Raw genomic sequence first — 25,129 nt, forward strand, 5'->3', positions numbered from 1 at the left:
TAGTAAACCTTGCAGGCTCTATACCTGATATAGATCTAACATGTATCGTGGCATAGCTGAGACGTACGCTTTTGAACACAGAAAGGCGTTCTTCGGTCCTGGCCTCCGAAAAACATAGTCCTGACAGACCAAAAAGAATAAAGCTAGAGCTTGAAAGCCGGGAAACAGCTCCGTCCCATTTTCTCCGCCAATGACGCGGAAGTTCCATGTGACAGAACGCCTACTTACTCCTCAGGAGACAGCATCACCTCACGATTGACAATCGTTCCACGTGAATCTATTGTCAGAAAGTCTGGTTCCCTAGATCCTAGCTTCGACAAGACCCAGACAATGTTTTCCGGGTTATGATAGCTCTTTCACGAAATAACCTACCGAGAAAGTCCAATGATAGGTCAAGGGAACACTTCAGGCTAAATCAAGGGCGACGTCCCGCATTTTAACGTTGAACTTTCGGGATCGTTCCCACTGCATTGGTAGCCAAGGCTGTTCGCCAAGAGCCGCACCCCCTAAGACATCCTCCGATGGCCAAAAAGAGACCACTGCTCCGCATTCATCATCAAACCTTCGATTTCCTCATAATTTTGTTTGACAAATTTCATGAGTTTGATTTTATTGACGAAAACTGGATTGACCGAGATAAGTTTCATTATGTAGTACAACGCTAACGTTAGATATTTCTCACATCTTTCTCCTTGACTATTGTGATGTTTATCTGCGTTGATTGTCTGCGCTACATCGTGTCATGCCTCTTATACCACAATAGCTGATCAATGGCGACTTCGCCTTCTTGAGAAGTCAGCCAAGCGACATGGTCGAGGACGTCATCCGTAAGTGTACTATCAGGGATCTTCCCCGAATCCCCCCAAGAGCGCATCTTCTCCTCCCACCAGATCTGAATCTCACGCAGTGCGCGTGTTCCTCTCGCCTGCTTGTCATCGCTATTTCCCTTCCCCATTGCAGCATCGTAGATGCTTTGAGAACCAGCCACAAGCAAAATATAAGCGGCGGCAGCCAATATCCACATCTTTCTCTGCGAGTTGTAAGCGCAAATTCGAATCCCGTCCATATCAATGAACTTGTCTCGCTGTCGCACTTTGCCCCTAGTTCGTTCATCCCGCAGACTTCCAATGAGCCAGGTCAAGACAGTATCGTCGCCAGATTTGTCCGTCCTGGTAAGAATGAGTGTTTCGTTCTGGAGCAAGAACTCCCCTATAAGGTGAGACAGGAGATAGGCGGCATTAGCCCAGTCCCAGCTCCTTGTGGGAGCTATGGAATCTATGGAGTTGCGCCATCGGGGGGGATTGAAATCTTCGTTCTTTTGTGCTGCTTCTAGGAAGCTCAATGTCCTGCTCACGACTTAGTGAGAACGATTAGGGATGAATATAAACAGGAGGCTCACAGGAGAGAAAGTCTCGGTAGTAGTTGCTGAGATGACTGTCTCATTTTCATTACTGTAAAGACACCTCGTAGGTGAACCTCCACGGCCTTCAGATCCCGTCCAAGGCTCTGCGAAACAGTTAGTCAAGTCACTTGGAAGGCATCTGGCGACTCAGTTTGGAACACCTACCTCCATCATGATCAAGATAAAAACCACTAGAGGACACCAGCTCTCAAGAGCAGTTGGCTTAAGAAGAATTTGCTCTTTCAGGAGTCTAATGACCTCTGCTTTGTGGTGAAGAAACGTCGGCCCTCGAATCCAATCAGAGCGACCTGTCAGTCCGAATTCATGCCCAGCAGCCAGGAGCAAAAGGCTGCTTAGCCATGCAGGATGATCATTGACAATTGGAACGACCTTCCTATTGTTTTAAAGTCAATAACATCATGATCTATCGGGCTTTGACTAGAAACCCATTGATTCGAGCTCTAGATGGTGAGTTCGACGTACTTGTTTAGTTGCAGATTTGTATGAGAGATACTCCGTAAGTCATTGCGAATCTGAATAACTGAGTTCGGTAGGTTAGTCACGCCTCGCTCATTCCATCTAACCCATATATCAAGAAAGAAAACGGAGCATACAATGATGGAGAAGCTGGTATGAGTTATACGGCATGCGTATGTTTAAGCCACCAAAGGCGTTGTATGAAGAGCCAGACGGCATGATACAACTTGACGGAGCTACCAATAGTGGTCGGAAAGTGAAGGAGGCTTTCCCACCATGCCGGACTGGCAACGGCGCAGAGCCGTAACCGCACGCATAGCCTCGAATGAGACAGATCTTGCTAGATTATGATCAGTATCGAAGATCCAAGTCGAGAAATCGATGTAAACGAACCAAATTGGCTTCCCTTCATCACACCGCACGTGGCGCGCCTTGCAACTCTGACACCCACCGCGACTCTTCGTGTGCCCTCTCCTCGTCCTTACCGCCTCATTCCGAGGCTCGACACATGGTCTCAGATGCCCCATCGGATAGCGGAGTGCATCCGAAAGCTGCAGTCAATCTCACATCTAGAGTTTTGTAGTCGGTATCGTGAGAAAAGACAAGTTGGCGCGATCCGGTCCCCTTTTCAATGACGTGAGCGCGGAATAGCCGACGAAGCCAACCCCCCTGGGACTGTTGCAATTGCGGTCAGCACCCTGTTTCAGCTGCACTTGTGATTAGCTAAATGCTTATGACCCATTGTCTATATCAATCCTTGATAAGCCATCTTTTAGTAGTAGCTTGGCTCTCTCTCTGGACCATTGAGTGAAATTGTGATGTATCGCTTTGTTGTGTAGGTCATCCGAAGTGAACTAAGTGAAAGAAACACGAAGACAAAGTGGAAGGCACTCTGAGATGATTGCAATTAGTATCTAATTAGGGACAGTTGACATTTCATTCTTTCGCATAGCTCATATCGCATTATTGCTCTGGCGTGACATCGCCATCGTATCTCAGTTTTCCGCCTCAAACTCCTCCACTTCACGGTCCTCATCTTCTTGTTCCTCGCCATCATCAACCTCCTCCTCAAGCGCCCAGTCCCTCCACCCCTCACCGCGCACCCACGATATTCCCTTCCGCCAGCCCTTCTCCCGCACCGCCTTCGCATCCCTCTCGTAAACCACGCCCGTCAGCATGACCGCCAGCACAAACACCCAGACGTCGCCGCCCTTCATCGCCCTCCACCAGCGCCGCTTCACACCAACCTTCCACAGGCTGTCGACGCTGACGCGCGCCGAGTACAGGAAGACGCCGCGGCCGTGCCGCCTCTCGATCCACGCCCAGAAGCCCGCCAGGAAGCCGCCCAGGAAGAAGCGCTGCGTGGGCAGGAACCCGCGCGGGAACCAGCTCTGGAAGAAGCAAATGCTGGCCCACGCCGTCGACATGGAGCCCGTGAGGAAGGCGCTCATGCGCAGAGCGCGGGCGGCGACTTGGTTGAGCGTCGAGACGGGGAAGTTGTAGAATGATCTGAATTTGGGAAGGACGAGCGCCGAGTAGAGGATTAGGAATAAGCGTGTAAGCGGTGGGAAGGATCGCAGCCAGAAGGTGAGGAATGTGCGGCTGCAGGAGGGATCAGACGGGTGAAGTGTCGCGCAACTCAGGGATGTGATGAGGGGATGCGCTGGGGCTGTCAACGGCGCGATCACCGAGAGGGATGGTGGCAGCGTGTCCTCCTTGCCTGGGAAGAGTGTTGGCGAGATAAATGGTCTAGTTTCTTGCGTTAGTTATCTGTCTCGGGAGAGTAGATTTACTTCACTTACGGCCAGTTCAGACGCGCCATCTGCGCGAGGCTATCCACGACCTGGTAAGTGCTCGGCCACGCGACATTTGTAGGATAGTCCTTGGGCTTAGCAGGCAAGTAAGCCGAGGATCTGTTGAAGATGAAATCGCCGAATCCCGCAGGGAAACAATCCCTATCAAACACGACAGCATCGAGCAGCTGCCCGAATGCGAATGGCTGCAGCATCCAACTGCCGAACCACCACGGCCGTTCTTTCTTGACCTTGCCGTTCTTCTCCCATCCCCAGACCATGCCACCATCCTCTGCCATATTCCAGCCGAACTCAAGGGCGCGGAACATGGTGTAGATCGCTACCGACACCCGAAGCTGTTGCGCAGGGTAAATGCCGAGCGCCAGACCGGCGAGAGAGGCGCCCACCGCGGGTGCATATGGCGAGGTTAGAGTGTTGGCTGTCCTCGGGTTGCGCAAACGGAAAGGGGTAGCCGACGGGTCGAGAAGATGAAGCCGCAGCCTGGTGAAGAACCGGAATAGGAGTCGATACAGGAGAAGAATCGTGCTCAGAGACAATGAGAGTCTGAGTGTCGGGGACTTATAGAGCGGCTGCTTCTTCTGAGCTGATGCACCAGCACTGGACTCGCATGTTAGCAGCCCCTCATATCAAGATCGCCGGGCTGAAGTGTCCACTTACTCCTTCTTCTGTCCCATCAATCGCGCCGAGATGAGGCCCCCTAGCTTCATCACAGCAGCTGTCGTAAGGAAGACACGCAATGAATGCCGCACCGCGCGAGCATTATAATCGTCTGCTCCTACCATTGCACCAGCTCCGTGACCGGTCTCGGGTGCCTTGCCCTTGTCTGAAGCCTTATCATTACGGCTCGCACCAGGTCCTGCCGGGGAGGCATCTCCGTGCATGATGCGCTGGACAGCCTCGACGCTCGGCGCGCGTTTCTTCAGCACGCGCGAGCGCGACAGCACGTACTTGTGCAGCGTAGCATATTCGCGCGCGGAGATGGTGTACCGCAATGCGTTGCGGAGGACAGGGTCGGCGGTGGCTTTCGCGGACACGGACGGCTTTCTCGGGGGCGCTGCAGTCGGCGGCGGCGGCTTGGAGCTTGACGGACCGCCTGATGTCGAGGCCATCGGGATGGTATGCGTTGATTGTGACTGTGGCCGTGTTACAGCAGCGGTTTGTTGAAGTGGAGGATAGAGGTTGCTGCTGTCGAGGTGAAGTGTGCCTTATCAGTTACCAGCCAATGTGTCGTGGCTGGGGTCCAATTCGTTTCTTCAGATCTGAACTGGACTCAGTCCAGAGTTGACGTTCAAGACGGCAGAATCATCAAATTCGGAATTATGCTTGAAGACAGCTGTCCCCCGCATCTATACCGACCGTGTCGTGTGTCGCGTTGGGGAGGCTTGGAGGGTATGTTTTACCAGAGCTTCATTCCTGGAGGTGATTTAGCTTTATGATGATGTCTTACACGTGCCTCGGCTTCTCATGTGCTTGCCTACTTCCGCCTACAACGCGCGCCGCACGCTCCATACAGCCACTAAATCGCTAGGGAGTTATCAGCACGCAATTAACGTTACTTGCGTCAAGAAGCCAACCCCACATTCTGTTTATCCTTCCTCCTTCCTACCTAGGTAATCCCAGTTAGTGTCTCGGACCCTTCCTCTCTGCGCATTTCGTCATCTCCGAGCCCCAGACTTCCTTTCGTTTCTTCAATGCAAACCTCGGGCCAGACCACAGCTTGAGAAACGCGACTTTTTGGTCACCACCAACTTGGTTTCGATTGAGGTGAATCCCATGAACTAACTGTAGGCCAACACTAAGCAGGAATCCACGTCCATGGTCGAGTGAAGTCATGGAATCGTCAAAGAGAGGGAAAGTAGTCCATCGCTCGCTGCTTTGCCCCTTCCTCCGTTGTAGCAATAAACACCACACCAATCTCGAAATGACCAACATTGCTCGGCTCTTGAAGAGGCAATGCGACCACTGGCTATGCAAATAAACTTACAGGATGGCTCAATTCATGACTATCCTGGTGATAAGCGCGTCGTCGCCTATGCTTGCTATGAAAAAAAGACGAAGCTAGGGGTATTAGAAGCTTAAATCTTGTCCGCCAGCCAAACACACAATTCGTTAAGGACCCCCTTTGTGATCCCTGGCAAGAGCCCTTGCTACTTTTTGTTTTAAAACTCCTCTTTTTACCGTGCCCTGTAATTTTGCAAAAGAGAAAACCAAGTCCATGCGTCGAGAAATTTGTCCACAGAATCGAAAGTGGCAGGCTGTCTCGTCACGCCAGGCCAGCGTAAGCAAGGTCCACCTGTCAGGAACGATACAAGTTGAGGTTCTAATGACCCTGATGCCAAGACGACAGAAATCGCCTTTGTTGTCCAATCTCTCAATGGCATCAACCTCAAGTCGAAAGCCAAATCGAGATCCCGAGGAGGATATGCCCTCGGACAATGGGGTGAATTACCCGCAGTCCGTTTCCATGCAGAAATACAAAACTCCAACACCCAACGCAATGCTTTCCAGATCAATGACGGTGTAATAGACGGCGGGATTGCCAAACACACGAGGCTAATCAGTAAAATGTGTCCCTTTTTTTGTCCGTGAGAACTAGCCTCCCCTAAACATCTCATGTCTGATGTCATCAGTCGTGATAATCCCATAAGCAAGTATCACACCGGGCCGCGCGATGAAAACTCGATCCCGTTGCCCGACAAGCCTAACCATGCAGCGGGTTCCAGCTGCGTACCATGTAAGGGCTGTCCGTACTGGCAGGAGAGAGTTCCTCCTTCCAGCCCAAAACATCCCAGGTGTCGCCTACGCCCTGCGAATCTTGCCCCTGCAAACGAGCTCGAACGGCCTGTGCATTCGGTACACGCCCGCCCATCACCGCGTCCAGGGCTCGGAGACGACGGACCTCGCGCTCCGCAACAACGTCGGACACAACCCTATGCCGATCTTGTGTCGTCATCCAGCCGGAGACATTTCCAAGGCCCTGGCTCTCCAACACGTACTTGAGCAGATCAAAGGGCAGATTCAGCAGAATGCGAGATAGCATGGAAGTGACCATATCTGATGGTGATGTCGGCGACTGCTGTGAAGGTGAGCCTTGCCCGTTGCTCTTAAGCGGGGAGAGGTCGCCGAATTGGATATTGGAGAGGCGAGGATTAGACAGTCTCGGGTTCTGTGGCATCTGGGAGGGGCCGGGTATCCCACGCACATGACTGGCTGGGTTGAATCCAGAAGTGCCGTGTGCAATCGTAGGTTCAGCGCGGTTCGCGCTCGGGGGTAGAGCCGGCATCGAAGGAGTTCGTGTGTACTTCGGGTCCAGGACGGAGGTATCAAGCGTGAAGTCTGGGGGGAAATTGTCGATGATGAAAGCCATGATGGCGGCAACGAAATCGTGCACATACACTCCATGCTTGTATTGAGGAATGAGGAACTGCGCAGAGGGGTCTTCATGTCCGTGAGGGTAAAGTATGGTGGCCCCGGTCAAAGCGAAGGCGAGGCCTTTCTCCAAAGTGCCCCAGTTGATCAGACGGCTTGCATCCCGAATACCCTGAACCGTGATTGGGGCAACCTGAAGCAAGGAGCCAGATGCCGCATATGCCAAAGTCATGTCAAACTTCTCCAGATTGTTGCTGCCTTCCACGGGATCTGGCTGAATTTCGTGGAGAGGATTGCCGTAAAGGCTCTGAAGAGCGAACCAAAAGGCATCTGAGCGCATGTAGGGGTCATCCGACAGAATATGGAGCTTGCCGTCAGGGGTTCCGTGCGTCAGCAGCTGTGTTCTCAAAACAGGACTCCGGGCAAGAATAAGGCGATGCGCAGGGACATGGAGTGGACGGCGCGCGACTGGAGGCTGGAGATTCTCGGATGAAGCTCCATCGGATAAGTGGAGGTGCACCTCACAATCGGCAAACTCTGGATTGGAGAATCCGACTTGCACAATTCTGTACACCTCTTCACGATTATCCATGTCGAGCATGGGAGGCGGGCCAGACACCGGAGGATATCTCGCACTGATATTGGTCGTAGGGCCACTGTAGCGCCTGTGGTCATGACCATTGAGACCATTCACGAAAGGCGGCGCGCCATACCCATTCTCATCAACATGCTTGGAGGACTGCGAATCGTGAAAGCTGTGAGGGGTGGAGGGGCCATAGTTATTCGTGCCTCGCCCATAATTGTCTAAGGGGCCCGCCGTCAAGATGGGTCGGCCATACTCGTCAACCGGCGCAGCAGCCATGTGCTCAGGCGCATAGGACATGGTGACAGGGGGAGCAAACATGCCCCCGGAGTGTGGAGCTGGAGAGGACGTATTTGAGCCGTGAAAGCCACCAAAAATGAGGCTACCATTACTAGGATGGTGTTGATGCATATGTGATCGACCATTGAAGTTGTGCTGAGGCAGACGGACTGGCTCCGGAACTGGGCCACGATGGTGAGGTCCAGCTGAAGCAGGCTGGAAAGGCGGAGGCATGTTGTATGGCGGAGGAGGTGAGGTTGTGGGAGGTTGACGTAAAGCAGCTGGGGGCTGGCTCAGCTCGCGCTCTAAAGAGAAAGAACGATTAGAAGACACAAGCGAGACGCAAACAAAGGAAGTAAATACCTGAACCTGCAGAGGTAGATAATTCCTCTCCGACTGACTGGTCTGGGCCCGGGGTCACAGCATTTGGCTCAGTGGGAGCCTCTGTCTTCTGCGCGATGCCCTTCACCTTCAGAGAATCGATCTTGTCCGCGAGCTCGCCGTTGACAGCTGCAGCGGAAGTAGATGCAGGGATAGAAACTGCAGATCTAGGCGGTGACCGAGCCGTTTGCGTCTCTTCTGACGGGGCGATGATGGCCTTGTCATCCTTGGGGAGCGGTTTCGTGGCAGTGGCGGGGGCTGGCTTTGATTGACGCTGGATGTAGGGGAGTGGGATGGCAGGAACAACGACAGGCTTGCGGTTGATGGGTTTGTTGCCCACCATGCCGCCAGATCTGGCAGCGGGCGCAGCAGGAGGAGCCATGGTGTTTGGTGTACCCTGTCCTATGTATGAGGTCTTTCCGTTTGTTGCTCCCCTCCAGCTAGAGCAGCTGAGGCCGGGAGGAAAGGATGACGGCAGCTAAGGCCGATCAAGATCCACGGACAGGAAGTGTGTATGTACAATTCAGCCAGTCTGGATCTTTGACTCAGAGCCTCCAAACTACCCACCTACCCTGTATATGGTTGCAGCAAATGGAGACGTGAGGGCCAACCCTGGTTCATGGGAGTGTCAATTGCCGATCGAGATGACGTCCGTAGGTGGTAGAAGTTGAGTGAGGGACAGGCCGTCAGCCGGCTTCGCAGTTGATACCCGAGTCGCTACTGAGGGATGTGGAGGGAAGGTGAGGTATCGCAAGAGAGGGTTCCCAGGCTGAAGAGGATGGCGTGAACCTGGCCAGCTGTCTGTCGCAGTCTTTGACAATAGCCGTCTCTCTGGTGCAGGTAGCTGTCGGCGCTGCTTCCTACTGCCCGGGAAGACGATGTAAACGGACGAGTAGATAGGTAGTGAGGGAGTGTCTTGTCCGGATGAGTGAGCTGCAGCTTGCAGGTGCAGATGGACCGAAGGAGGGAAAGCACAGACAAGAACCAACCGGAAGGCCGATGATGTGCGTGCACTCCTCCACACTAAAAAAGATTGCTATACTCTACCTAGGCGGCAGTAAGTGAGGTGAGGCAGGAGCGATCCCCGCAGCTGCTGCTCTCTCCACTACCAGAAAAAAAATTGAATTGGACGGCTCGGAACCACCTGGCGGGCGGGCAGGCACACCCGCGCTGGCACTGCCACTGGCACTGGCACACACTCACTCTGGCTGCCGAGCAGGGGTCTGCCGTTTGTGGAGTGGAGCTTGGGCCACCTTTAAAGATGCAGACCTGGCTGGCCCTTTCCTTATCGAGATCGATCCCACCAAAACAAGCATCAAAGGTCGGTATGCTTCCATTCGTCAAGTTTGTTGGGTTCTTCCCACTCGTACCCTGTTGTCCTTCGCAAGACGAAAGCAGACATCACACTATTTAATTTGGTTGTTTACAACTAGAACAAAGAAGTGAAGCATCGACTGGTATTCAATCTCCGGTTTCGTAGAATGCCGCTATGTCGTTTGGTTTACCGGTGAAACAAAGGCTGTTCCCATGTCTTAAAACATATGCCAACCTTCTAGAAGCATATATATATGTCTCTCCTTTAGCTAACACTTCTACATTAGGTATAGTAGCTAGCCTGGAAAGCTTCATGAGAACAGGCAACTGGCAGTCAAGGTATCACAAAACAGCGGTGAAGTAATGAGGGTGAGATATTCATGCCTAGATGGTCATGATCTTGTCTGCACCGTATTTAGAGTCCACCTCATCACCATCTAGATGTTTCGTAAGGGGGCAACATCTCCATTCTCAGCAGTAAGATACATTCCTATTGATTCCCTCAATGTCTTTCTCCGGCAACATACGTGCATTGAAGCCCATCTTGGCGTTCGGCCCCGTCTTCTTCTCAGAATCACCCTCTCCCCACCAATGCGTCATACACCCGCAGTTGTTGCACCAGTGGAAGCTGATGTCTCCATCGCAGCCGTCATCTTTGCGAACGTAGTAGCGTGACCCCGTCTCCCCTGCTGTGATAAGAACATCTCTGCGCGGATAGTACGCCCATAGCGCGCCGTAACTGTAACAAATGCTGCACCGGCACTCGTTGAGACGCTCCGGGGGATTAGGCAGCTCAATGGTGACTTGCCCGCAATGGCAAGACGCTCTGATGGAGGTAGAGCTCTCAGGCGCTGACTTTGGTAACTGGTCATTCTCAGTTGCTGCCTCAGATGCCATCGTGCCGAGTGGTCGTTCGTATTTATTTGTGGGAAAAGTGCTAACGGATGGCTTCCAGGAAAGAGGTTGTCCTCACACGCGCGTAGGTTCTTTATATAGTAGTGAAGTCACGCCCTTTTAGGTACGAGATAAACAGGTCTTATCTCACAGCCCCTGCTCTATCAGTCACAGCTTCCAATTGCGGGGTACAGGCCTTACCGTGCAGGCAATAGGGCGCTAGGTGTCTATTGCGGTCTTCTTCTGATACGAAATACGTAGAGCTCCTACGGGAGGCATGCTAATTGTCTCTTGACAGCTGGTTAGTGAAGGTCGAAAAACAATACTGGCGAGACAAATATACAGACTCTTTTGGAGATGAGTGCAGACTATGATCAGTTGTGCCAATGCAGAGTTTCATTGAAGATAAGTCATTACAGCTTGTCTAGAGTCTGTATAGCTGCTTGCTTGTCGGAATAATGCCCTCTTGTGTGTATATGCTATCATTATTAACACCTCAATCTCTGCTCCAACCTGGTTCGCCACTCTTTTCGCGGATGCGTTTTCCACGCCACATCAGCACCCCGATTGTGAATGGGAAGAAGAATGTCGTCACGATGGCGAAGAAGCCAAATGCCAAGCTGGCACCCGCCTTCTTGAGCATCGGTTGCACGAAAAAAGGCGCTGTATACGAGACAAGATTTCGGAAAAGATTAAAAACAAGACTGGCCTCGGCACCTTGTCGAGGATAGCATTCAAGAAGGTAAGTTTGACTGCAAAACCCCCTGATGTTAGCACAACTCTCCAGGTGTTACACGAACGAAAGGAACTCAAATATGTACCAAACAGTCGTCGCAATCTCAATCCCAAAGATGTAAATGCCCTGACCAACTAGAGGTGTAATCCATGCATTTCCAAACTGGATTGACACACCAAACATGATGAGGCCAATTGGCGTGGCTACTAAAGCTGGCCAGATAGCCTTCAATCTCATCTCCGGCCGCCATTCCTTGCCCTGCTTCAAGCAACGCTTGGCAATGTAGTCAATGGCAGGGCCAGCATAAGCCTCACCGATCAACGCTCCAATCAGGCCAGAGAATGCAGCAAGTCCCACATCTGTGACAGAGAAGTTGAATGGCTCTGGCTCGAAAATCAAAGGTAGTTCAGCAGTAATGCCCACATGGCACCAGTAGGCAAGGCCAAACCAAAATGACGTGAGAACAACCACAGGGAACTTGAACATGACGAACGGACGCGAGGCAATAAACCAAAAGCCGTCTCTCTTGTCTGCTGGCCGCTTTGGTATATGGATACCGTACCGTCCCCAGCGTGTTGGCTTTGTGGGAGTCACTGGTTGGGGCACGCCTCCGGGGGACCCGATCTCTCGTACGTAGACGGTCTCGGGAAGGAAAACTACCTGCATTGCGAACCCAATTGCCATCAGAATCAGTGGAATCCACTGAGACCATCTCCAGCCCAACTTGGGGCTGTCGATAATGGCACCGCCAATAATACCTCCGGCAAAAGGACTGACAACGATAGCCAGTGTGGAAATGCCAATTTTCTTTCCCTTTTCATGTCGGAAAAACTAGGTATGATATGTCAAAATCTCCCTGCTAATTGGTGCGAGCAATGCTCTTACCATGTCTCCAATACTAGCTGGTCCGAGACTCCAGAAAGCTGAACCACCCAGGCCAAGGATGATACGTCCAGCCATACAAGCACCATATGAATGCGAAGTTGCCACGATGATGGTGCCAACGATTGCGATGATGTTGCAGAGTAAGAGAACAGGTCGGCGACCGATGGAATGACTCAATGGGCTCCACAAGAATGGGCCAACACCATACAAGGCGACAGGTGTGCTTCCTAGGTACACCGCTGTCTCCTTGGGCACGTTGAATTCCTTTCCAAGCTCCACGGTGCCAGGCACGAGAGTAGTCACAGTCATGTAACATGTGAGTGCCAGGTAGGAGATCGTGGCCATTGCCATGTGTTTACGGAAAGAAGACCTGTACGCACTCTCGTTAATTATTGCGTGTTATTTGATATTCATGATTTACTCACCAGTTCAAAGGATCATGAGGGTCATCCGAGGGTTGGGGCATTAGAATGACGCCATCCCTCTTCTTGAGGTTAGGAGCTAACGACGGCTCCTCGATATCTGAGCCGCTCTTCTCCTGATGCTCCATAGCCGCTTATACGAACGTCAATGATTGTTCATAGTGGACGATTTGACGCTCTCGCCAATAGACTTACCGACATGATCCAATTCCTGCTTCGTACCCATAGTGAAATCCAAGCAAAATCAAGGGCATCCACGACGAACCCATAACGTACTTTCGTTCAAGCAGGCTTCCTATCTTTATGCAGACTAAGTATACGAAATTGGCCATAAAATGCGCACACGTGTCTTGACTTACAAGAAGATTAGCTGACAGTCCCGGATGCGTGCTTCCTCCGAGGTTGACGTTAAAAAAGAGCTACCACAAATGCCTAGCACAAGGAACGCCTGGCCGCCATGTCTTGTCTTGGCTACCAAATGACCCTTGAACACCATAAACTTAAGGCAACGCACCCCGCAAAGAGCAGGCTCTTTTGCCCATGACGCCAACCTTCCCCCTTTGTGGAGAAGTGGATGCTTTGGGATCCGGATGCATGGAACCGGGCGCGGGGCTGAGAAACCCCAAGGGGACAATATGATGATGCTCCCAGCAACCCAGGTCCTAACTCCCCCCTAACGCCTCCCGTCTTGGCCGCCGAGGTGGCTTGAGCGCCCGCCGCTGCTTGGTAGAGCTTGGTCGGCTCGATCGGTAGCGTTATACTACTTTAAGTAATGTGCGACCGACCTTCGACTCCATTTAACTTGGCTGACAGGCTTCCTATCGTTTGTAATGCAAATTTTACGGGCCTAGAAAAAGGAGTCTGAGGTGTCTAAGGGAATCGAGGTAGAAGTTTCCGAAGTCAAAAGTCACCTAGGGTATGAATACGTCGTCTTCAGTCTGGAAATGAATGAATCTAAAGAAACCTGTGGCTGTTTACAATGCGGCTCGGTGTAAGGTGTCTCCCCCAGGGTGGGCGACCGAGCTCAATTGATGATCGGGAATACCAATCGGCAATACGGCGCTTGCAGGGCCAGCCACTCCGCTTGAACGGGGAGATAAAGGCCTCCCACAACTTGTGTCTCCAAGCCCCATGGGGATGGATCTCACTACAAAGTATCCACGGTGGGGATGTCGTGGCCGGTCGGATGCATGGTCCCGTGAATGATGCCTTGGGCTTTGCGCTTCGTATCACAAGTTCATGAAGCCTTTACGAAATGCGTAAATGCGTGATCACTTAGGTCGGTCTATGTATTTTGTCTCCATATCTCTTGGTGGCCAATTCTAGGTGGTCTACCAGTCTTGGGAGATTCTTCACCAAACGCGGCGAACTAAGACGTACATATTTCGCCACTGAACCATTTGTATATAAGAACACTACTTCGTCTGGCACAGTCTCTTGTAAGCCAGGGCCTCAACGGAAGCCGCATTCACAAATGTGGAAATCCAAAAATGTTCCCTGCACAGATCGTCGACGTGCCCCATACATCACTGGCCGCTATACAAAATGCCAAGACGTTGGTAATATCAGTCAAGGAAAGAGAGACGCCAGTTCCCACTGGAAGTCAGGTGCTCGTCAGAGTCAACTATACCGGCGTCTGTGCGTCCGACTTACATCTCGCGCGAAGAGATCTGCCATATCTACAGCCTACGGTCTCCATAGGCGGACACGAAGGAGCTGGTAGCATTGCCGCCCTGGGACCAGAGGTAGACACCAGCTCATGGCGGGTAGGGGACCGTGTCGCGGTGAAATGGCTATCCAAAGTATGCAAAAGCTGTGAGCCCTGCACTACAGGCCATGAGAACCTATGCCCGAACCGTAAGATCAGTGGGAAAGATGTGGAGGGGTGCTTCGCTCAGTTTGCGATTGCTGACTCCCAATATCTCGTTCGACTCCCACAAGGAGTATCAGATGCTGAGGCGGCACCAATCCTATGCGCGGGCGTGACAGTGTACAAGGCCCTCAAGCTCGCCAATCTTAAGAAGGGGGCATGGGTCGCTATAGCTGGCGCTGGTGGTGGTCTGGGCCATCTTGCTATACAGTATGCTCAAGCGATGGGGCTTCGACCCTTGGCTTTAGATGCGAAGAAACGCGATATTTGCACAGCTTTGGGAGCTGAGGCTTATATTGACTTCATAGAGACGGCGGATGTCGTGGCAGAAGTCATCAAAGTTACGGAAGGTGGTGCACAAGGAGCTTTGATATGTGCTTCGTCCGGCAGGGCTTATGCCGATTCTGTGAAGTACCTTAGACGAGCCGGAACCATGGTCTGTATAGGGCTCCCGCCTAAACCGTCACCGATCCCCGTCCTCCCAGAAGATTTTATAGCCAGGGGCATCAAGATCTTTGGCACTTCTACAGGCATTCTCGAGGATACGAATGAAGCACTGGAGTTCCTAGCGCGCGGCCAAGTGAAACCAAGAATTGTAGAAAAGGGGTTGGAGGACATTGACAAGGTTCTTGAGGAGATAGAAAAAGCAACAGTGGAGGGGCGAGTTGTCATAAAGCTACCGTAGGATGTGTATCAGAGTAAAGACTGTATAATATCTTTTAAATACGGCAGAACTGCTTGTAGCGGTCGGGGCGTATCGAGAGAGCAAATAAGTGCCTTCGAGGAGCAGGTTGAAATCCGCCTTGAACATGAAGGGTTTCTTGTGCTGGAAAAATGAACCCCCCAGACCTTTACACTTGCATGACCATCATTCTGCAGGCTTGCGACCATAACCATCAATCCCCCTTTGGTCCGTTCAATCAACGAGTTTTACACAGATCTCTCGCTCATTGAATCATCAACCATCTTTGCGGGCATTTTTGCACGGACACTGCCCGCAGTCAACTGGCGCAACTTTTTGCCCCCAAAGAAAAGAGCTGGAATACCCAATGACACCACAATCATGACTTCGGCATAGATAACAAAAGTTCCCAGCAGACCCTTCTCCGCGACCCAGGTCGTGACTTCGCTGGCTAAGAAAAAGGCTGTAATGATGCGGAGGCTGGACACATTAACCAGCACCGGTCCAGCCCACATCGGATAACTCTCCACAATGAAGACGTTCAGGACAGTCATGACAGTTAGGAACGCGAATATGATGAGAAAGGAACCAAACAGGAGAACAGCCCAGTGAACGTTGTTTTGACCTGCCCATCCGAAGATAAAAACTCCAGCGATGCCGGAGACAAACGGGAGGACTAGATTGGGAAGGTGATGTTCTGCCTCTCTTGCACCGCCGTAGCGCCTAGTCACCGCGTTGGATACACGGTCAGCAACGGGACCGCCAAGGAGGCTGTATCATGAGTAAGCTTACTTCTAAGCGTCATAGAATGGTTCAAGGATGTCAAACTCACTACACTAGGCCGGATGCTGCCACAAAAGGGATAACCGATAGCCCTGTATACTGAAACTCCCAACTATATAGTCATTGTCAAATGATGTATTCATTCGATGATAAAATTGGATTGAAACGTACCCTTGTGCAAGAAGGACGAACGACGAGAGCTGAGCCGCAGCCTGGTTGACAATGATGAAGATGCTGTTGGCCAAGACAGCCCAAATCACCGCGGGGAAAATGGTCGTCCTCAACGTATCCAACATGGACTTGCCAGCATTTTTGAACTCAAACCCGAACTGGAACACACCAACGTTGGTCCACGTAGTGCGTGGTGTGTAAGCATTGAAGTCCAGATCGGGCCGGTTCTGTCCAAATGAAACGGGATGAACCTTTTGGCCACCTGTGGCGCTGTCAGGTTGACACTCATCTGAATCACCATGTAGAACTTACTTAGCTCTTCCGGAGACCTCGTCCATCGAGTCTCCGGAAGAAATGCAATAAGCAAGAACCAAGCAAGGATACCAAAACCCGACGTGATATAGTAGAGCCAGCGCCAGGTGAAGTTGGCGGCAACATAAGGGGCAGAGATTCCAAGACCAATGATGATTATACCCTGTATATGTCGGCGTTAACCTTAACTCTATGTTTCGTTCTCAGAATGCCTTACCTGACTCGATACAATAGCAGACATAGCCTTGTTTCTCTGATGAATGAACACCATGTCTTGGACAATCAGTGGTATCAAAGCCTCAACTGCACCCGCGCCAAGGCCCTGCAATGCCCGAGCTGCAAGGTGACTGTCGAGAGATGTGCTCAAGGCGGCTAGCAAACCACCTCCCCATGCCATCGCCCCTGTCAGCAGAAGAACAGGTCGACGCCCAATAGCAATAGACAGGGGAACGAGAAAATAGCTTGCGATTCCATTAGCCAACAACGGTACAGTCGCCAGCAGTGATACCCTCCCCAAGTCTGGAGGAGTGACACCTTGAGGGATGACGGCAAGCGGGTTCAACGTGGCTCCGCTTCCGCCGCTTTGCGCAACGAAGTCGACCTCCTTGATGGTCCGCGGGTCAAGACCAGCATACTCGAGCAGGAAGATTGGGATAAGACCGCCGATCACAATCTCTGCAGATAAGGCAAGAGATCCGACTAGAGACAGAGATGTGCTGTCAGGCTATGTTATTCAGCGTTGTGAGTTCGGCCATTGAGACTCACAAAAGCAAAGAACTCCGATAGCAACCCACTTCCTCCAGTTTGGTAGATTGAGAGGGTCTGATGAGAGATCAGTCGAGAGACAATGGCACACGTTGGCCGTTGGCGAAATACATACCCTTGGGATCCGGACTTGGCATCTAGGTCTAGCATCAACACGAGCTATGAGGATGACGGCATATATATGTTAGAACCTACAGGAATCAGACGGATCTGGCCGTATTCGTCGAAGAGATCAGTACTGCCCACGACCAGCGTGGTGTCCCCTTTTGTGAGAACATCCTCCTTGAGAGACTCCTCATCACGAAGAGGCTTTTCGTCGACAAAGGAACGAGAGTGGCGGGCCACTTCCGGAAATGGCCAGTTGGTAACGCTTGTCATTTTCGCGAGAGGTGTAGCTGACGGCACCTGGCCAGCCAGAAAAGAAATGAAAGATTATGAACGAATGAACGAGACTTGATGTGAGCAAAACATCTCGATAGATTATCCAGCTATATCAATACTCAGACATGATCTTGGCAGATTCAATTGTCGTGTTGCATCGAGCTCACGGAACTTTCCACCAAGGCCAAGACGATTGTAGAGGCTCAATGGCTAGCTGTGAGTCTGGCCAGACTGCACGAAGAACATTTGTAAGCGGAGTGATCTTGATGAAAGAAGTGCCGACTGCATGATATGGCTATTGCCACCTTGATGGTTGTAATAGAGGAGATGACGACTGCATCTTTCGAGTTCCCAGTCGGTTGTTTAGCCACCCGTTTGGGACAGGGAGACCACGGCCATGCTTCTCTGGGCTGCACGACAGTTAGGTGAAAATGCATAACAACCAAGTCTATCAACTCACAACCAAAGACCCCTAACCTGGTATTGTCGGCAGTTTGATTTAGCAGTGGCTTACGAATCCCTGCAGAGTGTTGTGGGGTTCAGTCGGAGGTTTGCAACGAAATGGCAGAGACTACAAGGTTTGATCAACTCCGTGCAGGTAGGAAGCCGTAGATCTCGAATCATGACAATCAGGTACATCAACTCATGTAGTCTAGTATAAACATGATTGACCGCGTCGACATGCCTCGAGGCACAGCCAGCAACAGTTCCGGGATTGCTGTTGGTTGGCCTGACCACCTAAAACGACAACCATGCAGTGTTCTAGAAGACGCTGCACTGCCAAGCCAGCCCCTGCCGTCAGATATCTTCCGAAGAGGCTATTTTGACACAAAGGACCAGGGATGATCTAAAGGCAAATTCTTCTGGTGGTGCGGCTAGCGTATCTTATCGTGAATGCATGAATGTGCTTCAGCGCTGGAACAAGCCTCAAGTCTGATCTTGGGGTCGCTGACCCACTCTGCATCCCTGCGACAGCTAGACCGTGAAACAGCAACGCAGCATCTCGAGTCACCAGAGACGCCCAATCGGATCTTTGTCCCTTACCTATAATTGCTGTCAGGCTTATTTTACAATCGATATTAGATGATTGTAAATAGCTTCGGCCGGGAAAAGCTTTGGCCCGCCTGCTCTAGTTAACCTCTGGCTCGTGATTCGGAGATTATCCGAAACCAAACAGAGTTAGAGCTTTGGTATCTTGCTTCAGGTGTGATGTTTAAACATGAGAAGTCCCTTTATTCAGAAACAAACAAGATCCACTGTATATCGTCTCTTCTTGAAAACTGTCATTGACATGAAGTTCCTTAGTATGATGGATATCTCCGATCTATTCTGCGCAAAATGGCGACTATGACACCGTTGTACTCGTTACAATAACGCTCTCGCTCCACTCGAGTAATCCCTTGCACTGTCGCTTCTTACTGTCAAAGCTTGGCTCTACCGTACACGCAACGCTGTCATGTTGCAGGCTGACAAACAACTTCTTGTCGGTCGCAGATCACAGAGGCAGAGGTGTGGACCTAAACCTCGATGTCCTTTCGCAATGGTTTACAAGCTGCCGTGCACCTCGCAAACACGTAGCAAGGTGATTAATACACTGCCGAGTCTTCGGCAATCAAGAGAAGACTCGTCAGAGGTTGTTGACGCTGGTGTGGGGCCATAACATCTAGGTGCTCGTCGATCCGCTCTCCCCCAAAAGGCGTGCAATGAGTACGTAGACGAAGATGGCAACACCTGCAACAAGGAGCTTATTCCGAGACACCCAGCCTGCTCCGGCCTCCCGCCGTTGCACGACCGCGTCCACGACCGCCTGTGCCTGGTGGCCGCTGCCTCCTGCGATGCCTAATTGGGGACCGCAAGAGGCACCCGCCGCGCCGCCAGGGTTGATTCTGTTGCCCGTAGCGGTATCAAGGTAATTCTCCTTCATCCACTCCCAGTTTTCCTGGTCGACTTCCGGCCATTCTGCCTTGAACTTCGCCCCGCCATCACCGGCTTTCACGTTTCCTTTCTGCGCGGGACCGCCCGCCTTTTGGTGAGAGCCACCACCGGTTGAGTTCCACCATCTTGATCGACCAGCATGGTATTTCCGCTCGGCCTCGCTTGCGGACACGGACCCAGTGGTCATCTCTTCCGAGGTCATGAAGGATAACAGGCCGATAAGGATGGTCGATACCTCCCATGCAGGGTTGAACGAGCGGGGGTGGAAGTCAGATATTGACAGACAGAGTCGTGTCGATGGTTGAAATCGTCCAGAGGGTGTGTGCATTCTGATGGCCGGTGGCGCAAAGGGATAGTTGGGAGGAAACATGAGGGTGCCCCAGTACTGGCCACCATGATAGGGAGTGTTCTCAGGGCCAGTGATGATGTAGTGCCATCTGAACAAGAGCGTTAGCAAGCTATTCTGGGAATACGACATAAATCAAGTCCTAGATAAATCTGGGCAAAAGCGATAATGACATACTCTAATATATTAGATTCTGAAGGGTGGGCGGTGATGTATGGGGGAGGGTTTTCGGAGATAGTCTTGTACTCGCGCGTCAACTGCCATGACTGGTTAGCATGCCCTGCGACCGGTTCTTACTTATCAGGATGGAGAATACACACGCGCTTCTGTGCAGCTCGGCTCGCCATGTCTGGGGGTCGTTGGTATCGACCAAGAATGCGTCGCAGCGCAAGCAGAGACGGTCGGAGGTCGGCACACTCGGAGGCTAATGATTAGAACAAGCCCGATGACTAGATTATCGCAGTTTGGTGAGTCAAACACGAGAAAAGGCAGTCGAAGAAAGTCGCAGAATCGCCAAATTGAGGGCAATGTATGGGATTAGGTAGGACGGGGTCGGTTGGCTCTGCACGATGATGAAGTGAGGTTGGAAGTTGGTTAGTAGGTTGGTTGGTTGGTAGGTGAAGGAGAGGCCAGTCGGTAATCTTGAGAGGCTGAGCCAGATTGGTGACGCTGTAAGGAACCGCCATCAATGTTCTAGATTATTATGTCAGCGACCCCCTAACAAAGGAGACGTCTCTCTTCCACCTGGGCAATGAAGGTGGCAGGTGGTCACGCGATAAGCAAGTTGAAGCGTTATCAGGACCGTACCATTAGCCACCGCAGCCACACAAGCCACACTTTGCTGTTAACGTTAGCTGCCGTCCGGCAATCCACGATCGATCGCCGTATCATCCCGGGCCCCCGAGCTTTCTGGCGGAGACTTCTCCAGCTGATCTTCTTCGTCCCTCAAAACAGCATCTGCGCTCTGTTCCCGGTTGCACCTGTGGTCGGTCGCAAGCTGTCATGGCTTCCAACAAGAGTGCCGGTGGCAATGGTGTAAGTAGAAGACGCTGCCTCTTTCCTTGTCCTCGACAAAACGTTCCCATGGCTAACTAGTTCTCGCCCCGAATTTCAGGCCTCCGACAGCATAAGGAAGCTTGAGGCAGACACCGAGGTCTTGCGACAAGAAGCTCACGCCATAGAAGAAGCCACTAGAGCTCAGGACGAGGCGGCACAATTGAGAAAACTAGCTCTCGTAGGTCCTGCTAATTATCCCCCTTTCGAGCACAACGCTAAACACTGCCAGCTCTCCGACCACATGCAACGGCCGGCGACAATCAACTCAATTGAGATCCATGGAGCCAAGAACACACGCAAGAACTTCCTTGACCCAATATTTCAGCCTCTAGTTCACGATAGCCGCAATGTTGGCACAACCTTGGGAGATGTTCTAGCCGGTTTGCAAGAAGCTACTACGAAGTTGGAGAGGTTTGGTATGCTTCTCTACTCATTGATTTTCCTCTATAATTTCAAAAACATGCTAACAAGACCCTCACAGATATTTTCAAGCCTTCCCCGACCGTCTACCTCGCAGACGCCCGCCAAAATGACGCTTCCGCCGCCGGCACCGATCTCGATATCTCGATTCGCGTTGCCGAGAAGTCCCGCTTTATCCTTAAGACTGGCACAGACTTGGGGAACACAGAAGGCTCAGCATACGGCAACCTGCTATGGAGGAACATGTTCGGCGGCGCCGAGACACTCTCGCTCAACGCCAGCGCCGGAACCCGCACGCGGTCAGCTTACAGCGCCGCCTTCTCCACGCCCGTCAACAGCAGACCCGACCTACGGCTGTCTCTCGAGGGTCTGGCCTCTGCTACACAAAAGCCATGGGCTAGCCACGAGGAGGTGCTCAAGGGCGGTGCGGTCCGGCTGTCGTGGCTCTCAGAGTTCGGCGACGCGCACAATCTCGCATACACGGGGACTTGGAGGCAACTGACGGGCCTTAGCGGCGGCGCTTCTGCGACGGTTCGCACGGATGCCGGGGATAGCGTCAAGAGCGCGATTGCGCACACTTTCACACGGGATCGGCGAGACAATCCCATGCTTCCCCAAAGCGGCTACCTTCTCCGAACGGTGACCGAGCTGGCTGGCTGGGGACCTCTTGCAGGCGATGTTTCATTCTCCAAGTCTGAGGTCGAGCTATCTGGTGCGATACCAGTCGGCCTTCCGGGAGTGAGCAGCAGTCGGACAGGTATCTCAATTGGAGGCGGTTTCCGCTGTGGCCTGCTTTACCCGCTACCCCTAGGTTATGCCCTCAGTGGGAAGACGAGCCCAAGCCGATTGAACGACCGGTTCCAGCTTGGCGGACCAACTGATGTTCGTGGTTTCAAAATTGGCGGGTTGGGGCCCCGGGACGGTGCTGATGCCGTCGGTGGAGACGTCTTTGCTGCCGGCAGTGTCAATATACTGTTACCTCTACCGCGAAGTGGTCCCTCCTCTCCTCTAAGATTCCAACTTTTTGCAAATGGTGGCCGCCTCGTGGCTCTGAAGAACAAGGGCAAAAGCAAGGAGAGCGGCGAAGGTACAAGTCTGGACTCAAAGGCAGTTAAGGATGGTATGAAGGCAGCCTTGTCCGAGCTGGCGAACGGTCTGCCCAGCTTGGCGGCAGGTTTTGGACTGGTGTATGCCCATCCCGTCGCCAGATTCGAGCTGAATTTCAGCTTGCCGCTAGTGATGCGAAGGGGGGAGGAGGGTAGGAAAGGCCTGCAGGTTGGCGTAGGCATCAACTTCCTGTGAGAAGCATTGAATGAACTGGAGCAGGTGGGTTATCAATGAAGAGCCCATAATTGTGGTATTGAAAACTGTATAGTATCAAATGTAAATCACTCCCCATGCTAACAGAGCATGGCAGATTATAGAGATGGATTGTGAACAGGGTGTCTCACGTTTTCGGTAGCCCTCATGTACGTGATGAGCGTGTACTTGGATTGCTCATTCGACAAGGCACGTTTCCAAGATAACAAGAGACGTTCAGTAACTCGGCATCTGGTATTCGGACTAATTGGTAGAGGTCGCTAGCTAACGTAACCTGCTAGCTATCACAATCATGGCGGCGATCTGCATTGCAAAGAACAAGATAATCCCAGAGCAGTAGTGCCTTTTATGCGCAACACATTACCTCAGCCTAGGTTGAACTCCATGGACTGAACAATCTCACTCCGTCTCATCCCAACCGTCGTCGACAACGGAGTCCTCAGGCTCCAGATCAACATCCTCCCACTTGTCCTGGTCTTTGTACGGGGCCCAAGCCTCCTCGTCGAAGGTCAACATCATCTGGCCACGGTGCTTCATCTCCTTCAGAAGGGCATCCGGAAGGACTGGCACGAATGACTTGAACTCCTCGAGCACGTCCTTGTGCTCGAGGCCGCAGCGCAAATGGCGCTGCTCGTGCGGAGGATGGCCGGGGTAAAGAAGGGCCGTGATATGTAGGCCGTCGACGATTTGACGGAGACGGTAGATACTCTCACCGTACTTCTCAGGCTTAGGAAGAGGCCACATGCCTGCTTTGTTGAGGGCTGTGATCGCCGATCCTAGAAGGGTGCAGTGGCATTCAACCTGGTTGTCGATAGATTTGCAGTAGCGTCCATTGGGCTTTTCGTTCGGAGACATGAAGTAGTTGATTGGATCGCTGAAGGTTGCGAGGATTCTGCGAAGCGCCTCCAAGCGGTTGGACTCGATGACATCTATGGGTTATGTTAGAATATGTCTCTTAAGCGGTGTATCAGCAGATTGCCTTACCGAGAAGCTCCTTTGGCCACGGGAGACCCTCCAGGGGCTTACCATCAGGGCCGCAAAGAGCGCCACTCTTATCACACGCCCAGAAGATGACATCGACGAGTAGATCTCTGAAGTTCTTGAAGTCGCCAATCTTCCAGGCAATCCACAGAGCCTGTACAGAGTTGTCTGGGTGAGTCTTCTCATCGAGCTGCAAGGCATGTGTGAGATCGCCAGACCACTTCTTGGCAAACGGATAGATGATATTGTCAAGCTCGTATTTGTGAACGAGCAGGAGGATCTGACCAATTTCATCAGGTGTCCGCATGCGCATGACATCCCTGGTGTTGCATCGGAAATGTATGATGCGAAAGACATGACGGAGCGCCTTAGCATTGTCGACGCTGAGATCGATGATCCAATCGCCCGTGTCGGGACGATGGGAGGTGCCATAGATCATCTTGCGGAAGACTGGAGAAGTCGCGGCGAGAACAGAGGAGTTGACCTCGAAGACGATGTCTGTTCCATGTTCGTTCTTGGCCTGAATGTAGAGATCGCTGTCTCTGTGCATGGAGATCGTCTGTCGAACATCGGAATCTGACTCGGAGATAATGGGGCTCAGGGCTCGTGGGACTGTTCCATCAGTGAAGTACTTGTCCACCGGCTTAGCCTGCTCGCGATCCTCTGATTCTGAATTGGCATCAGATTCAAACTCATCATTCGGAGTCAAGCCGGCGCCACCATCCAAGGCTATCTTAGGCAGGGTTGTCTCAGGTTTGTTGGCAATATCAGGGATGGGCTCAGATGGCGCGAGGATCTGGGGGGTGCTTGGGGTTACATCGATCGGATTGATCTGATCCATCTCAGGAGTAGCCATATTCGCGACTTCAGTGTCGACAGACACAGCATCGGTGTCAGAGGGAATGAATGGTGACATCTTCTACGCCCCGCGGATACTTTGTATAGTGTACTGCCTGAATTGAAGGTTATTAGGCGGTCTTGGACGTGGAGATGTGGGCGCAGATCTTCAGGTGGTGATGAAATGGAAGGGAATCGTGTAGAAGAATTGGATGACGGATGGCAAGATATTGAGCTTCGATCGGACGTGCCTGCCTTGCCTGAGGGTTTAAGTGGAAGCTTAGATTTCCCAGGTGGGCAGGAGCTAGGCGAAGGAAGCGGGTGATGTCCCACCCAAATAAAGCAGGCAGAGGACGGCAAGAGGGAGGGAAGAAAAGAAATTGAGAGTGAGAATCATGTTTTTGATTTTAAATCATGAAGTCAAACGACATAGTCAAACAAAATTTATCCCACATACCTTCTGCGTTTAGATGTCTCAACCTTCTTGGTTTGTGGTTAGGGAGTCGAATGGGCTGTGTCTTTGGGCCTGTGGAAGTATGAAGACACAAAGCAAGCTGCCCTATATTGAGATGATTGTACGTAAGAGCCGCTCACAGGATAGAAAAGAAAGAAAACAGGAAGACGGGCCGGCACCCGGACGTGTGATGAGGTTATAAGTAAGCACCTCCGCGTTGCTTCCGGTTACGAAAGTGGAATTGAGTACAAATTTCTTCA

The 25,129-nt window shown here is 51.9% G+C and overlaps 7 protein-coding genes across 7 annotated transcripts; 1 reads left to right on the forward strand and 6 right to left on the reverse strand.

The window, feature by feature from the left end:
* Nucleotides 1–2,874: 2,874 nt before the first annotated feature.
* On the reverse strand, nt 2,875–4,802 carry UCRPA7_5241 (hypothetical protein; the record flags this gene model as incomplete). The annotated part of the gene is made up of 3 exons (XM_007917788.1): nt 2,875–3,628; nt 3,682–4,290; nt 4,351–4,802. The coding sequence occupies 3 exons, from the start codon at nt 4,800–4,802 to the stop codon at nt 2,875–2,877; spliced, it is 1,815 nt and encodes a 604-aa protein (XP_007915979.1).
* Nucleotides 4,803–6,394: 1,592 nt separating this feature from the next.
* UCRPA7_5242 (hypothetical protein) lies at nt 6,395–7,966 on the reverse strand (the record flags this gene model as incomplete). Its single annotated transcript, XM_007917789.1, has 1 exon — nt 6,395–7,966. The coding sequence occupies one exon, from the start codon at nt 7,964–7,966 to the stop codon at nt 6,395–6,397; it is 1,572 nt and encodes a 523-aa protein (XP_007915980.1).
* A 3,337-nt stretch (nt 7,967–11,303) lies between these two features.
* Nucleotides 11,304–12,782, reverse strand: UCRPA7_5243 (putative mfs general substrate transporter protein; the record flags this gene model as incomplete). Its single annotated transcript, XM_007917790.1, has 4 exons — nt 11,304–12,080; nt 12,135–12,504; nt 12,560–12,689; nt 12,752–12,782. The coding sequence occupies 4 exons, from the start codon at nt 12,780–12,782 to the stop codon at nt 11,304–11,306; spliced, it is 1,308 nt and encodes a 435-aa protein (XP_007915981.1).
* A 2,574-nt stretch (nt 12,783–15,356) lies between these two features.
* Nucleotides 15,357–17,517, reverse strand: UCRPA7_5244 (putative major facilitator superfamily transporter protein; the record flags this gene model as incomplete). The annotated part of the gene is made up of 8 exons (XM_007917791.1): nt 15,357–15,879; nt 15,941–16,003; nt 16,063–16,324; nt 16,375–16,537; nt 16,592–17,073; nt 17,140–17,196; nt 17,255–17,276; nt 17,335–17,517. 8 exons carry the CDS (start codon nt 17,515–17,517, stop codon nt 15,357–15,359), a joined length of 1,755 nt encoding a protein of 584 aa, XP_007915982.1.
* A 1,666-nt stretch (nt 17,518–19,183) lies between these two features.
* UCRPA7_5245 (putative ubiquitin-conjugating enzyme protein) lies at nt 19,184–20,148 on the reverse strand (the record flags this gene model as incomplete). Its single annotated transcript, XM_007917792.1, has 3 exons — nt 19,184–19,892; nt 19,979–20,058; nt 20,122–20,148. 3 exons carry the CDS (start codon nt 20,146–20,148, stop codon nt 19,184–19,186), a joined length of 816 nt encoding a protein of 271 aa, XP_007915983.1.
* A 950-nt stretch (nt 20,149–21,098) lies between these two features.
* Nucleotides 21,099–22,579, forward strand: UCRPA7_5246 (putative sorting assembly machinery 50 kda subunit protein; the record flags this gene model as incomplete). The annotated part of the gene is made up of 2 exons (XM_007917793.1): nt 21,099–21,273; nt 21,339–22,579. 2 exons carry the CDS (start codon nt 21,099–21,101, stop codon nt 22,577–22,579), a joined length of 1,416 nt encoding a protein of 471 aa, XP_007915984.1.
* Nucleotides 22,580–22,996: 417 nt separating this feature from the next.
* On the reverse strand, nt 22,997–24,494 carry UCRPA7_5247 (putative nuclear pore protein; the record flags this gene model as incomplete). The annotated part of the gene is made up of 2 exons (XM_007917794.1): nt 22,997–23,526; nt 23,624–24,494. 2 exons carry the CDS (start codon nt 24,492–24,494, stop codon nt 22,997–22,999), a joined length of 1,401 nt encoding a protein of 466 aa, XP_007915985.1.
* Between the last annotated feature and the right edge of the window lie 635 nt (nt 24,495–25,129).

The sequence above is a fragment of the Phaeoacremonium minimum genome, assembly GCF_000392275.1.
Source record: "Phaeoacremonium minimum UCRPA7 unplaced genomic scaffold PA7_03_scaffold_408, whole genome shotgun sequence".
In the NCBI taxonomy this organism is placed as follows: domain Eukaryota; kingdom Fungi; phylum Ascomycota; class Sordariomycetes; order Togniniales; family Togniniaceae; genus Phaeoacremonium; species Phaeoacremonium minimum.